This window comes from Paecilomyces variotii (genome assembly GCF_004022145.1).
Source record: "Paecilomyces variotii strain CBS 101075 chromosome Unknown C8Q69scaffold_13, whole genome shotgun sequence".
Lineage (NCBI taxonomy): Eukaryota > Fungi > Ascomycota > Eurotiomycetes > Eurotiales > Thermoascaceae > Paecilomyces > Paecilomyces variotii.
The window spans coordinates 510,080-524,141 of record NW_021167152.1 but is presented as its reverse complement, the minus strand read 5'-3'; the positions used below and the strand labels follow the sequence as shown (position 1 = coordinate 524,141).

The 14,062-nt window shown below is 48.8% G+C and overlaps 5 protein-coding genes across 5 annotated transcripts; 1 reads left to right on the top strand and 4 right to left on the bottom strand.

The window, feature by feature from the left end:
* Positions 1–249: 249 nt before the first annotated feature.
* On the top strand, positions 250–1,559 carry C8Q69DRAFT_479214 (hypothetical protein). Its single transcript, XM_028631430.1, has 2 exons — positions 250–654; positions 729–1,559. Exons 1-2 carry the CDS (start codon positions 552–554, stop codon positions 1,379–1,381), a joined length of 756 nt encoding a protein of 251 aa, XP_028482093.1. The 5' UTR covers positions 250–551; the 3' UTR covers positions 1,382–1,559.
* Positions 1,560–2,083: 524 nt separating this feature from the next.
* On the bottom strand, positions 2,084–5,387 carry C8Q69DRAFT_98325 (hypothetical protein). The gene is made up of 2 exons (XM_028634247.1): positions 2,727–5,387; positions 2,084–2,386 (listed from the first exon to the last, which is right to left on the bottom strand). Exons 1-2 carry the CDS (start codon positions 5,224–5,226, stop codon positions 2,145–2,147), a joined length of 2,742 nt encoding a protein of 913 aa, XP_028482092.1. The 5' UTR covers positions 5,227–5,387; the 3' UTR covers positions 2,084–2,144.
* Positions 5,388–7,722: 2,335 nt separating this feature from the next.
* Positions 7,723–10,097, bottom strand: C8Q69DRAFT_479192 (FAD binding monooxygenase). Its single transcript, XM_028631428.1, has 6 exons — positions 9,131–10,097; positions 8,953–9,070; positions 8,800–8,895; positions 8,575–8,606; positions 8,197–8,514; positions 7,723–8,082 (listed from the first exon to the last, which is right to left on the bottom strand). Exons 1-6 carry the CDS (start codon positions 9,845–9,847, stop codon positions 8,047–8,049), a joined length of 1,317 nt encoding a protein of 438 aa, XP_028482091.1. The 5' UTR covers positions 9,848–10,097; the 3' UTR covers positions 7,723–8,046.
* Positions 10,098–10,242: 145 nt separating this feature from the next.
* C8Q69DRAFT_98232 (hypothetical protein) lies at positions 10,243–12,454 on the bottom strand. The gene is made up of 3 exons (XM_028634245.1): positions 11,523–12,454; positions 11,121–11,435; positions 10,243–11,054 (listed from the first exon to the last, which is right to left on the bottom strand). The coding sequence occupies exons 1-3, from the start codon at positions 12,406–12,408 to the stop codon at positions 10,639–10,641; spliced, it is 1,617 nt and encodes a 538-aa protein (XP_028482090.1). The 5' UTR covers positions 12,409–12,454; the 3' UTR covers positions 10,243–10,638.
* Positions 12,455–12,495: 41 nt separating this feature from the next.
* On the bottom strand, positions 12,496–14,060 carry C8Q69DRAFT_479186 (hypothetical protein). The gene is made up of 2 exons (XM_028631427.1): positions 13,554–14,060; positions 12,496–13,506 (listed from the first exon to the last, which is right to left on the bottom strand). The coding sequence occupies exons 1-2, from the start codon at positions 14,053–14,055 to the stop codon at positions 12,734–12,736; spliced, it is 1,275 nt and encodes a 424-aa protein (XP_028482089.1). The 5' UTR covers positions 14,056–14,060; the 3' UTR covers positions 12,496–12,733.
* Positions 14,061–14,062: the final 2 nt, after the last annotated feature.

The following is a 14,062-nucleotide window of genomic DNA, read 5'->3' as shown; positions in this document are numbered from 1 at the left end:
TTGTGGCCATGGCCCCGTAGAGTGCTTACGGGCCATGGTGAGCCTCCCGGTTAGAGACGCGGTATTCGAGAGAGCGCAGGGACGAGTATCCCGAAATGACCGCGCAGACACGGGATACCTGAAGCTGAGTAGTTCGAACAGTAATACAGAGATATGCTCTGGATGCAGACGATGGCAGGAACAGGCATAGACTGGCACGCTAAGCAGAGATCCTCGCCGTTGTTGGACTGGGGAACTTCCGCCCCGACTCGGACCTTTTGATGAGGCCGACCAGCTCAGTTCTGCCCGACTAAGTAAGCGCCGTGATTCCCCGCCGGGCAGAAAGACTCGCCGTTTCCTGGCGCAGCAGATGCGTCCATGGCTGCGTTGACCAGCGCTGCTTGAAGGGGGCCAGATGCCCTTATTAAAGGGGCCAAGAAGCCCAGTGTTGTCTGTTTTTTTTTTTTTTTCTCTCTCTCTATCCAGTTTCATCCAGATCGAAGAACACGAAACAAATTACGCTTTATACACCCCAAAATAACTGACTATACCATTCACAACAATCATCCACAATGGCTGGCCCCAAACCTACTCTTGCTTTCTTCGGTGCGACTGGTGGCAGTACCATCTCGTGTATTGCTCCAGCCATCGAAGCTGGATACAAGTGCAATGCTCGTGAGTTCACCTCATGGTGGAAACCAACCTTATCCCCATAGTGGCGTACTGACTGGCTGACTCGATACTACTAGTGGTGCGGACCCCATCGAAGCTGGAGAATCTACTCCGCGAACGCAAGGTCTCGGACTCTGCCATCGCCGCCAACCTCCAGATCACCGCTGGCAACGTTACCGATGTTGAGGCCGTCAAGAAGACTCTCGTCCGCGACGGAGCCAACGTTGACATTGTCATCTCCGGCATTGGAGGCAAGCTGCTGTTCACCAACCCTCTGAAGCCAACTCTCGACAACCCGACCATCTGCCAAGATGCTATCTCCACCATCATTAGCGCCCTGAACAGCCTGGCGGGTCCTAAGCCGACCCTCGTGGCGCTCAGCACCACCGGCATCAGTGACAAGAAGCGCGATCTCCCCGTCGCCATGATGCCCATGTACCACTGGATGCTCAAGGTGCCGCACAAGGACAAGAAGGTCATGGAGGCTGCTATCCTCAAGGAGGTCGCCAACCCGGAGGGCGAGCGTGCCATCAGTGACTACGTGATTGTCCGTCCTAGCTTGCTGACGGATGGCCCCAGCATTGGTACCGACAAGATCAAGGCGGGCACGGAGGAAAAGCCCGCCGTGGGCTACACCATCACCAGAGATGATGTCGGTCTTTGGGTGTTTGAGAAGCTCATCAAGGAGAATCATTCTTACCATGGCCAGATTGTCACCATCACTGCTTAGAATCTGCCTACTCCACGCTAGCTGCACTGTTATGCCCTGTCTGTCTACTTGTATCGATGATATCCCCTTGAATCATGCATAACGCTCTTGAGACTTGATCAACCACCGTTTTACATAGATTTTGCTTTTTTTTCGGTTCTCTTTTTGGCCCCCATGTTAGAGGCTTAGAGCAGTCCTAATGATAATTTAATTCCTCCGTTCTGCTTCTATGAATAGCGAAAGTATGGTACAATCATGCACGCTGTCGATCTCTGTCGATCGTGGCCCTAGTAATTCAGCTAACTGTGAACACTGAACCCATTCAGGACCCAGCCCTGTCACATCTCCTCCAACCAATGAAGTAATAGACCTCACTGTTGATTTTCAGTCCGCAACTATGGTACGAATGAGAAGGTGAGATAGCAAAGCAAGTCACTGACTGTGCCAGCGCTAATACAAGGCAGGCATCCTATCTAGGAACAACCCTTTAGAGCTAGCTGGCCACGTTTTGTTCATGGCATGGAACGGTATAGTAGGAGGAAAGAAGCTTGGATTCTCCCCTCCTGTTGGAGAGGTGTACTAAATACTAGCTAAGCCTAAGGCGGTATAGGATACTGCCACTTGACACCTCTGTGCCCCTCCATGGGGTAGCTCCCTGGCTACGCCCCGTTCTGTAACAGTTCACTACCTAGGTAATTTATGTCGTCCAATGGCTTTGTATATTATTATATCAATAGTTATTATATCAATGGGAATAATTGCAAAAGTGAACAACATCTCTATTCTATTTCATATCATATAATCTATATGGGTAACTGCGATGCAATCTATGATAGGAAAGCAGTGTCCAGTTCAGTCTCTGAATAGTACATGATTCTGAAAAAAGACAGACGACATAATATTCATGATGATGATAATGATGAAAGGAATTGCAGTGCGCATATCCCAATTTCAACTGGACCCAGACCAAAACAAGAGAAAACAAGAGTCCCAAAACGAAGCCTAAACCTGATCCTGAGCCTGAACCTAGAATGTAATCAGAGAGCATGACATGGAAACGATGAAAACAAAAAAAAAAAAAAAAACGCCATGGATCTGTCCTTGGGACGTATATCTCGTCATAATGCCTTATTCGTGTCGCGGGTATATATCAAGGTAGATGATGTGATGTTGTAGAATGACATGACAGTTCGTATGGAGGGAAAGGAGTTGTAGAATGCATGCTCTTATGTTCGAGACATAGCGGGGTGGAAAGGGACGGAGAACATGGATGGCTCTGGGGTCGTATTTGCCCTTGCCTTTTTACGAGGAGGGTGCTCGATCTCGCTTGGGACGGGTGTTGGCATGCCAAAGTTCAGATACATACTGGGAGCGAACGTGGGGTCGTTGTGGAGAGCGTCCATGTGAGCGCTGTTGTCGACGGTGCTGTAGCTCATGTTTCTTCTCTTTATGCCACTGCTGAAGTCGTCAACAAAGGCGCTGGTGTAGAAGCTTGGGTCCGCTGCGCTGGTGGTCGATCCACTGGTGAAGCCTAGCCAGAGATCGTGCGAATGTGCGGGATCGTTGAGAGTCGCGTTTAGCGGTACTGACATGACATCCTCCTCTAGGAAAGGCACGTCGTCTGAGAGAGGAAGGCTTCCGCTCATCGGCATCATTGGATTGTCAAACATTAGTGGACTTAGATTATTCAAGTCGACTGAAGACCCAAATCCGGCGTGGAGAGGTGTTGTGGTGGGACTTGCAGCGCTGGTTGCGCCGGTGGACAACGTGTGGACAAGAGACTCGTCCGTCGTGGTTGCATATGAATCGACAGAGGCTGTACGGCTGTGGCCAGGGCGATGGAATTCCTCCACGCGTTTGCGGACGCTCTTCAATTGTTTCTTGACAGCTCTCCACCGCCGGTCTTGGAGTAAGACGTCGTCGTTCTTGAAGAGGGCATGCATCGATTGTGCCAAGTGCAATAGCTCCGACAGGTTCTCAGAGAGGATCTTGATTTCTGCCTCGGTGCCTTCCTGGAAACGTGTGCAAAAATAGTCCAGTGCCCGTCCGCAGGCATCTAGCCCAAGAACATAGGAGTGAGGGAATGGACAGGGAGATCCAGCGACGACTGGACTGGCCACTTTGTGCATCTCCTCTCTTACTGGGAATACACTCAGCAGGGCCTTCGCTGACATCGTGAAGTCATCCATCAATGTCTCACTGACTTCAATCTCCGCCCGTTCCTGATACGAATGGGGAAACAGAAGGTGGATGAGCATAGTGTGGTAAACCGTCAGCATCAATGCCTGTGACAGCGGATCGTCGACTTTCGATTTCACGAGAGAAACGACGTGGAGCAGAACATCCCTTGCGTCTGCGCAAAGAGTAGCGATTCCTGTCTGGCGCGTGTGTAGGCCGCGCAGTCGCTGGACAAGCGTCGCCTGCCATGACACGGATTGTGGGACCGTCATCGCTTCTTGTGATCGAGGGTATATGGCATATAGATGACCGGCAGTAGAGGTGATGTGGCTAAGGAGCCAGACTTCGCGTATAGTAGCGGACTGCTGACGCAAAGTTGATAGGTTGTCGGCAGCCTTGTCCAGTTTGATCAAGACAGACCAGGTTTCATCCATTGGCGGGAACACACTCAAGGTGGTTGCTGGTAGAAGGTCCGAAAAGGGCATGTCCATCTGGATAAACGACCAAAGGGTAAGAGAGAAAGTCATCCACCAAATGTTGCCAATCATCTCTTCTTCGACTTCTCCGACGTCGATGCCGTTGATCCTGCTGAGACCTTTCTGCGGTGTCTCGAGCAATCGATTCTTCAGCTTCGTTGTCACTCGACCGGCGTACCCGATATAACAGATGGCACGGCGAACTTTTCCAAGACATGTGTGATGCCACCCGAGAAGCATTAACGCCTGAGCAGTGGAAAGGTCAGCTTGCTGGACTGTACGAGCTCGAAGACGCGTTGACGCCCAGTCGAACAGTCTTTCCCCTCGAGCACGAGAAGTATCATCGCCTGACGCGAAATGTGCATCTGCTAGCATCGTTGCAAGCAGTATCTCATCATGCGTATTGCTCCGATAAGCGCGGAGGAACAATGTCTTCGAGATCATGACAGATAAGGGATGCATCGCAAACCAGACGTCGATCAATTGAGTGGTACGATGGCTATCGTACTCTGACAATGGATTGGGGCCCGTTGGCTCAGGAGGGAACATGGCGGGAGTACAATCTTGAGCCATGCCAGCGGTAAAGAACCTTCCTTCTTCAGCAAAGAAGGGCTGACAACCCAGACCTCCAAATTTGGTTACCAGTGTCTCTACCAGGTCCTGTGTCAACAGAGACAGCAGCCCACGATAATTGAGTGGGCTGAGGGGTGTAGAACGTGGTGAGAGTGTCTCGGTAGATGCTGACCGTTCAGTGCCTTTAACCTTCGCGTTAAAGGCAGAGAACCTCTCTTGGTATGTATTTGTCTTCGGTGCATCGCATTCGGTTCCGAAGTTCTCTTTGAACATTATCTCGAGCTCCGCAGCAATGCTGTTGGTCATGTCCATGTCGGATCGTGGAGGATCGTCGAGAAGGAAGCAGTCCTTCGGGGAACCAGACCGCGAGCCAGGCCTCGAAGACAGGTCATCGCTCATCAAGAGTGAGCCGCTTGGCGATACGTAGCCTCCATCCATTAATCGAGGTAAGGCTGGCCCTGTTGTTGATCGGGTGCTGCTCCCTCTCGGGCGTCCCTTGGATGCTTCCAGGTCATAGACGCATTCAATGTTTCGTTCTCGACAAGCTGTGCAGATGCTTTCTCCTGAACAGCGAATCTTCCGAGACCTACAGAAGTGACAGCTCCGGCGCATGTTCGGCTTTCGTGAGGCCATTTCCATGGTCCAGTTGGAACGATAACCGTACCGACAGGCGTTGTGATACTGCACAATTCACGGTGATCACGACGTTTCCTGTCTAAAGAGTGGATGTTTGGAGTTATTTAAAGCCAAGGTGGGATAAAAAATTGAAAGACCGATAGAATTTGGACACAAGAGGAATCCTCTGGGAATAACGATGTGCACAAATGCATGAGCTACACAAGGGAAGTCCATGGAAAAATAAGAGAACAATGTCACTTATGATACCAATCGGGCCCCCCCCCAGCTGACACCAGAAACGGATTGTTTCAGAATTGTCTACTCGTATTCTGATATGGTACTAGATGCTTACTCTGGTCCTCGGGCCTTACCCCATACGTCTATTCATAGCGATCGACTGCCCATGGGAGATCCACAGGGATTTCAGACCCCACGAGGAGAGCGGGTTTCCAAACCAGCGTCTCGAAAGAAACACAATGGCCAAGGTTCGACTAATGTTAAAGTGTACCTCAATCCACTTCAAAGCGCCGAAATCCTGCTTGGCTGTGCGGGTATTCCGCGTATTGGCGGCTCACCATGTGGCTATCTGGGTACCTCGTTGCCGTTCTGTTAGTTTGGTTGCTTCCGTTCATCTACGGCTGCTTCGGCATCTCCACATTCCTTCGAGGCTTCCAGAAGGGCCCAAATGAAGTCTTAGTCAAGGAGTATTTTGTGACATTGAATATTTACTACTTCCTCACGGGCCAAAGGGTGTCCTCATCACGACAGATCTAGCAGTAAGAAGCATTCAGTGTATTTGGTACTATACAGGAAGGGTCCTAAGCCACAACCCCCATATCTTATCTGGAATATACTGTACCAAGCGGTGCCTGCATGTGGAGCCTCATATTTCGGGGGCTAAGGGACAGATTTTTGAGCTCTGTGATGGACAGCTTCATACTCCAGTAACATGGGTTCTGGGGAGAGGAATGCGATTGGTGTATCTGGCGGGAATCCTTCCTGCCGCACTTACTGGCGTCGTCTAGTGGCAAAGCCTCGTGCTATTCAACGGGCAATCATTTGCTAGGCGACGACGCCATATAGTTCTAATATAGAACAGCTGCCTTGCATCTGGCCCGAGGTCTTTGCGGTATATGCAGCTTGGCTGTGTCAATTGTACAGTCAAGGCAGTGCAGTATGCTCTTCCGAGCACGAGGCATAGACAACATTAGTTCGAAAGATACCTGCCGATCGTGGTTTAGAGAGAGGCGAGCATAACGGCATGATCTTGCCCGTAGAGCAGGTTCAATCAACTGGCTCTTGCTCCATCTCCGCAAATACACATTTCGATTTCTGCGAACCATCTACATACTTCAGCAGTTGGCCTAAGTCCACTTGAAATCACACGTCACAGTAGTTGCGTGCAGATAACCTCAGCACGGAAGATCATCGCCACAGAGACGGCGTTGTCGACAATACAGCACACGCGGCCACGAATGCGGGATCCTCTCCGCATTAGTCACACAACATGAGATTTGTGTCTTGCCTTCCTTGCAGACCTATTAATATTGTCAAAGCATTCTGCCCAGATACCTTTTGCTTGTCTGTCTGCTCTGAATTAATGTGCCTGCAATACCTAGCGCACGGTAATTCCCACAACACCCTGTACAAGAACACGCCCTCGACTGCAAGTACGGCATCACAATTGAAACCGATTCAAAGCGGAGTGACGAACTTCCCGATCGCCGACATGGCGGAAGTCCTTTTTGGCCCGATGGTCCGTGTGTTCGAACCGAACTGGATCACGATGCGAGAAATACGGCTTGCTACTTGATACATCTATCTCCCTGACCCGTTCATGCGGAGAACTATGAAAGCCAGGTTCTTATGTCAGCGTTTCAGAATGTTCCATAGTGCTTCTTATGTCTTCCCCACCCGCAATGAACAATCTAGAGCTGATAAACGAACCACGGATATTATTACACGAGCCAGAAGTGGCACGGATAACCCATTCGGAGTCAGCTCAGGCCACGGAGAATGGGGCTGTGGGGATCATACCTACTGCTACATAACGATCTATCTAAGATAATCGCGGAGGATCTGATTACCACCGCGACAGGATCTTAGATACCTCCGAAATCCGTAGGTCAATGGAACTGAGAGCGGAGCAACCAAGCTGGTGCCAATAATACGTATCCCTCCGAACGGTAGGATCTGGACAGTGCCCACGAGACGTCCGTCGATTTGCGAGAGATCGAGACGCTAAGAGAAAGGACTAACTTGAAGTGACTAGACTAATTTGATCGGCCCCGGGATCGACATTCCGCAACAACCTCATCGTTTGGCCCCCACAAGGATCAGATTAACTTGAGAACATCGGATCGGAGGCGATGGCACCTTGGGTGAATAGTTACGAGCAGAGAGTGACATCACGTAGTACTTGATTCCTTCTGCGTCTATACTCATGGATACATTGCACCATCATGCGGCACTTAGGAGGTAGAAGGAGGTATGTACTGTTTAGAATTTAGAAGCGATCCACTGTCGATATCAATTGAGTTGGCTAAGTAAAATAGAGGCCGAAATATGAATGACTTCTCTAACTTTTCTAAAATAAGCCTAAGGCACAGAGATATGAAAGACAGCCTCCATGTTGCAACTATTGATATTGAATACTCAGTTCCAAGGCTATGCTGGAGCTTCTCAAAAAGTCAAATTTCAAGAACATGGAGAGAATTCTATTCTATTCTAAACATAGACCAACAATTTGAAATAATCATTGGGCAATTGCCTCCTAAATACGCTCACCACAATAACATTCTCACACATACTCTCCGCATCTTACTTCGGCCCGCCTAGGTCCTAAGCCTTAGCCTTTCCATTAGGCCATTCGAGCAACTAAAATAAACGTAGCATCAGCACCTGATTAGCCAGAGCTCTCAATCTCACCAGAATAGTTTCTCGAAACAGTTCATCGATTGGTCAGGGAAGAAAAGCCACAAGGCCACTTACAGCGTCGATCATCGGCTGATAACCGTACAGCCATTCTAACGCCCATCGCCAGCCCCAGATCGGCATGTAGGCATAAACGAACTTGCGCACAAAAGGGCCCAAACCATAGGGCAGTCGCGCCATGTGCACCTTGGCGTAGTTGCTCGAGAAAGTAACTAGATCCTTAGCGCGGCCCTCGCGTTTGGTGCAGTATTCTCCAAGTGCATCCTCAAGGCGCGGAGATTGCGCGCCGATATTCTTTGCTGTTTGCTTGTTTGTGAAGTATGCATGCAGAATATTTCCTAGTTCCGTAGCATCTTCGATAGCTTGACAAGCACCCTGAAATACGTCGTTAGCAGCGGAATCCGAGTGTTGGTTAAAGGTAAGGTAGATCCTTACCTGGCCGAAGAACGAAGTCATTGAATGCGCAGCTGTTGGGTTGGGGACTCCTTGTTAGCGATATCATCACGAGTCATGGTCCCAAGAAAGGCAAATTTTGTGAGAAAATGGGCTGAGATGTCTGCAAGGTTGTCTTCTGCGCGTACAATGCCGGTGCGGTTCCATACGCCATCGAACGCCAAATGAGGTGCTTAAGAGGTAGAGGTGGGGTGTATAAATACATACCGTCACCTAACAAGGCTACACGACCGTATGACATCGAAGGGAAGTCTGTCTCTTCAAAGACATCGCTTGCGACCACGCGCTCCGAGCGATTGACGACTATCAAAGATGATTAGATTCACTCTATTCAGTATATCAACGTCCGCAGTAACATACTGTCACGGAAATGTCCCGACTTTGCAAAAGGGTGGAAGTGATCTCCGTAGACATCATTGATGGTATCTCTCGTGGCGCCTTTCCAGACTGATCGGTCGGCTTGCTTAAGCTCGGAAGCCTAGGTAGTTACATCCAAGCAGTTAGCATCTAGAAATCGGCAACCTTGTTGAATACACACCTTGACACCGATAAACCATTGCCTGTTGTCTTTGCACGGCCATGTCGTGAGGATCGAATTGTCGTACAGTAGCCAATTTCCGACCCCAAGCTCCGCTGGTCCTAGATTCTCAATCGGCGCAGTGTAACCCGACATGTGCACACGACCTGTGAATCGAATGGAGTTGATAGAATCCAAGCCCGCTTGCCGGGCAAGAATCCTTCTGGTCACGGATCGAATACCATCTGCGCCGACAGCCACCTCACCGGTGAATTCGCGGCCATCAGCGAGCTTGACACGTACGCCTTGCTGTTTCTCATCGCCAAACTCGACGATGTCAGTCACATCAGCGTCGAGAAGAACAGTCTCGGAGCCCCCGGCAGCATTATAGAGCAGATGGTGAAAGTGATGTCTCTCGATCGAGATAACAGGATATCCAAACACCTGCTCCGTCCACTGGAAGTCGATTTCACTCCACTTGGTAGTGTTGCGATGGACTTGGATCTTCTTGAGGGGCTGGCCTTCCTCTAGGATATCACTGTAAAGACCCAGTTGATCCAGTACACGCAGCGCATTAGGCGCGAGAGATATTCCAGCCCCCGCAGGACTGACTTGCTTGCTGCGCTCGAGGACCTTGACAGAGATACCGGTCTTCTTGCAGATTGTAGCGAGGGTGAGGCCGCCGAGCCCGCCGCCAATGATGAGAACTTGTGCGTCAAAAGGCTTGTCAGAAGCCATTGTTGAAAGGTATCAGAAAATGACTATTTCAGTGTTCCTGGTAGAATATACTATAGTACAAGTGTCTGTATAGTAACGATCAAGACAGACAGGAGATATCTGTAACCAGGCCAGTTCGATGTTGATAGATCTTACGCCTGAACAAAGAAAAATAAACGAAAATATAGCAGTTTCAACGCCATGTTCAGCGTAGATGGAACCACGCTGGTAAACATAGATCCGATCTGGAAAAATTCTCCGCTGTAGGTGTTCCCTCCGCTATATACTCCGCCGGTGCGCGGCGGCGTGTTGAATTTATTGAACTACGGCTGCACAAAAGTAAGACATTATCGACGAAAGTATAGTATTACTGAAATAGCTTTTGGAGCCACCTAAATCGCAGTCATCAGTTTCTTTTCCCCTGGTACAGTCGAGGACGTCGAGCAGCGTTGCTAAGACCGGGTGAACTCTGGATCCCGGGGTTGGATTTCAACTGGATTAAGATTGATAATTTTGTTTCGATCCACAATTTCTAGAACAATTGAACACTTCTATAATTAAACCAACTAATGCACAATATTTCTCGTTAAATCCAGCTTATCATCCGAAATCCTGCCCGGAGATATTGTGTGGGTTACATTACTTACTCTAAACTCAATGAGACTCGGCCCCCAACGCCTCAATGTAAATGAATGGACATCTGTCCGCTACCGGCTCTTGTTCCTAAGTATCGGCCCACGTGCACAGCTAGTGTTTCAGATTTCCCATCACGGTTTCTTTTTCCAATGATGTTAGATGAGGTGCGCATTGTGTTACCTATGTGGCGGCCACATAGGGAATCTCACAGTAGATGTTATCGCACCGTAGTCTCGCGACATCTCGTCATCTTCCGTATCCTCCAACCGGAAGCCCCAGGCACTGGCGACCTGGTCATTCGGCTGATACTCCGAATATGATTCCCAGGTGGCGGTAAATACCGCAGTAGATGAATCATAGACAAAGTGAAATGTGCTTTCAGATTCAAAATCGCCAACAAAATTGATCTGGGAAAGACGCGGCATCCGTTGTGCCGCATAGCCCATCGAGGCAAATAGTCGATGGAAGTCATCATAATTTATCAATTCCCGATAGGACCAGCCTCTCTCCAAGTCGCATATCTCTGCGTTCCAATCGTCAATTGCTGCAACTTCAGCTTGAAGCTCCGCCGTATAATGAAACAACCATTCACCTGTTTTGTTGACGAAACTCTGAGTGCTGATCTTGCTAGGTGAATAAGAAGAACATATCAACGTACCTGATGGAGTGAACCGGGGAACTAGCTCAAAGTTCAAGATTTCGAGGTGTGGCCAATATAAAGATGATAGGTCACCTATCGGCTTCAAATCTCTATTCAAGGGGCATAGAAAATCGAGCGATAGTGCAGTTTGCTCTACGTTCAATTCTCGAAGACGGAAGCTCAAGGCCTGCAGGTTGATAGACAGTGCGTCTGTTCCGGAAGGCGGCAAAACGTTCAAAGCAGGCATGGTTTCCTTCCAGTTCAACTCTGTCTGATTCTTGTACCTGAACACTCTTAAAGTATCAGGCAACCTTTTGAGACCTTCTGCCACATCTAGGTACGGGAAATAAATGTGTCAATCACGTCAGAGATCAAGCTATAAAAATATTATACCACAAACATTAATATAGGACTTCTTACCTTGACGACGTTGTTTAATGAGACCTTCATGATCTGGACGAATATATTCGTCGAGATCGAGGTCCAGTTCTGTGAGCGTAGGACAGTGCACAACGATCTCAAATATTGTGCTAGCCCATATGCGATGATTTCTATTCCCGCCCTCTCGATCAGCACCGTTCAGGAAAAGGAGTCTATCAACGCATAAGGCGCTTGGAAACTTCAGTGAATCATCCAAGAAACGGGCTCTATAGGGTTGGACAGCAGTAGTACGCCCGTTTGTATAATCCCAGTCATAATCACCGGCGTGGGATTGCCCGTTGGTATCCGGCTCTCCACATACTTCACGTCCAAACAGACCTAATTCCAACGAGAGCCGATGGGTTTGGCTCCAGGACTTCAGTATCTCGAATAATCTGATCACACCTGACTGGAATGCCTTGTTATTTTCTTCTCGAGTAGGGTTCTTGTAGTTGTAGTGTTGCCCTTTGATTGCCTTCCAATCTTCGATAAGAAACGGGACAACAACTTTGTATTTCAAGTGCCGAATCCAGGCTCGGCGGGTGGCGTTGGCGCCAGATGTGAGAGTTGTAAACAGAGACAGAGAGAGAGGCTTTCTGGATTTCTTCGCGTTTTGATCATCTCTACTCCAGGCGGGTCTAGAGGGATACTTGAACGTTGCCGTATTCCATATTTCGCGCAATTTGCTGTGAACTTCAATCTTGTCTTCGTAGGCTTCCGGATCTTCAACGGTTTCACTATACACGGTCAGGTTGGAATAAATAAATGATTCGAATGCTGTCTGCCAGTGCCGGCAAACAACGGTATAGGCAGCAAGGGGATAATCATCAGCATGTAGATATGCCGCAATTTGAGATAGTAGCTCAAATGGCAGATTATTGGCCATTGTTAGTGAATAGGATAGTGCAAGCGAACTCGGAGGTCAGCGTATGTAGTTTGTTCTTAGCGTAGCGATGGGCAGCGTGGCTCAAGCCAATAAGTAGTCTTCTTTTACTCTTCCCGCTTGCTGCAGCAACACATGTTCGGCACGAGATTAAGTCACGACCTGTTGCTTGGAAAGTGATAAGCTGTCAACACAATTCAACCTTATGGATATACCCAGTTCCTTGAATATATGGGATAGATTCCCCGAGCCTACGCTTACTGCTATGAACAACTCTCAATACCGTCCGCTGAGCCGTGATGGCTTCGAAATAGCGATAATATGTGCGCTACCCCGCGAAACCAACGCTGTTCTCTGTGCCATGGATGAGATATGGCATGATTGCCGCCATTACTACGTCGAGCCCATCAACAAAGAACAGAACTCTGATGAAGACATTCTGTAGACTAAAAATGCACCTTTGAAGAGAAGAAAATAGTTCCAAGTTGTTCCAATCAGCTAGCGTGGTTGAAGGCATTTGCGCGGCGCTCCATCTCATATCATCAATTACCTCTGACATCAGACCCGGTTTCTGTTTAAGAATTTGCAACAACAAAGAACGCAGAAGACCTTCCAAAGATTTTTGTAGTACATTCCCCGGGCTCCAAGAGAAGTAAGACGCCCGGATTACAGAGCAGCCCTGAGCCCATGGGAGCATGTGTTCTTGGACATCAAGCCTCTCTCCCAAAAACTTCATTAGAGTAGACTTCCCGGACCCAGGTTTACCGGATATCCAGTAAATCCATCTTGTTTCGGTGCTCGACGACAGCCATGTGACCAGGTCATCCCACGTGTGCACATTTTTGTCCTGGGATCGTAGAACCCACTCATATGTTTGCTCGTGGGCTGCTTCAATCTTCTGTGCGCGTTCTTGCATTTGGGGAAACTGGAGACTGGCTAAAATTCGTTGCTGAGCGTGTCTGTTATACGGATCTTTTACAGAGTGTTCCTCAAGATCATTGATAGCACTATCAAAGGAATATCTTGGTGTCAACATATGAAAACTGTGAACATCTCGGAAACTGTCTTGTCTGGAGGGGGAAAAGAGCTCCCGAACCGAGTCTGTTTCCAATTAGTCGAATACTTAGAAGTCTGCCATGGGGGCTCACCGTTGGGAATCGTTTTCTGTGGCAGCTTTTGTGGCATCACATATTGCTTCAAAACCTCTTTTGCAACCGCGGCGGCAGAAGCAGCCGCATAATCCTGCCAGACCTTGCTTTTATGGCTATCTGCATAGTCACAAACGCCTTTGATGACAAGGCAGTTAAATTTGTCCCAAACACCAACCCCCTCCATCTCAAAAGCAATGATACCCTCTGATTGTGCATGCTGATCTCTATGCCGAGCTGACTTTATGACGGCGTTCCCAGTACCAATGGACCCGATATGTATACTAAGATCCGGGATTTTGCTGCCTGAGTTAGCGGCCTCCTCCAACCGATATCGAGTGACTAATTGTCTCTCATCGCACAGGGTATCGCTGCATGATGCGGTGAGAGCGGATTTGCATACAGTCCCTGCAGTGTCACTGCATCCCATGCAGTGTCCACGATGTTTATGTATGTAATCAGATTGGAAAAGCATGTCTTGACTCGCGCCCGGATAGTCCATATTCAGG

Excerpts from the sequence above, each read along its gene's own strand:
- C8Q69DRAFT_98325 (XM_028634247.1), bottom strand. The coding sequence starts at position 5,226 with ATGGAAATGGCCTCACGAAAGCCGAACATGCGCCGGAGCTGTCACTTC. Across the intron at positions 2,387-2,726 it reads CGACCCCACGTTCGCTCCCA|GTTCAGGCTCAGGATCAGGT; the intron begins GTATGTATCTGA and ends ATTACATTCTAG.
- C8Q69DRAFT_98232 (XM_028634245.1), bottom strand. The coding sequence starts at position 12,408 with ATGGCCAATAATCTGCCATTTGAGCTACTATCTCAAATTGCGGCATAT. Across the intron at positions 11,436-11,522 it reads CATTAAACAACGTCGTCAAG|ATGTGGCAGAAGGTCTCAAA; the intron begins GTAAGAAGTCCT and ends TCCCGTACCTAG. Across the intron at positions 11,055-11,120 it reads TCCCCGGTTCACTCCATCAG|GTGAATGGTTGTTTCATTAT; the intron begins GTACGTTGATAT and ends TCAACAAAACAG.
- C8Q69DRAFT_479192 (XM_028631428.1), bottom strand. The coding sequence starts at position 9,847 with ATGGCTTCTGACAAGCCTTTTGACGCACAAGTTCTCATCATTGGCGGC. Across the intron at positions 9,071-9,130 it reads AATGGTTTATCGGTGTCAAG|GCTTCCGAGCTTAAGCAAGC; the intron begins GTGTGTATTCAA and ends GTAACTACCTAG. Across the intron at positions 8,607-8,799 it reads TGTAGCCTTGTTAGGTGACG|CTGCGCATTCAATGACTTCG; the intron begins GTATGTATTTAT and ends CCAACCCAACAG.
- C8Q69DRAFT_479214 (XM_028631430.1), top strand. The coding sequence starts at position 552 with ATGGCTGGCCCCAAACCTACTCTTGCTTTCTTCGGTGCGACTGGTGGC. Across the intron at positions 655-728 it reads TGGATACAAGTGCAATGCTC|TGGTGCGGACCCCATCGAAG; the intron begins GTGAGTTCACCT and ends CGATACTACTAG.
- C8Q69DRAFT_479186 (XM_028631427.1), bottom strand. The coding sequence starts at position 14,055 with ATGGACTATCCGGGCGCGAGTCAAGACATGCTTTTCCAATCTGATTAC. Across the intron at positions 13,507-13,553 it reads ACAGAAAACGATTCCCAACG|ACTCGGTTCGGGAGCTCTTT; the intron begins GTGAGCCCCCAT and ends AATTGGAAACAG.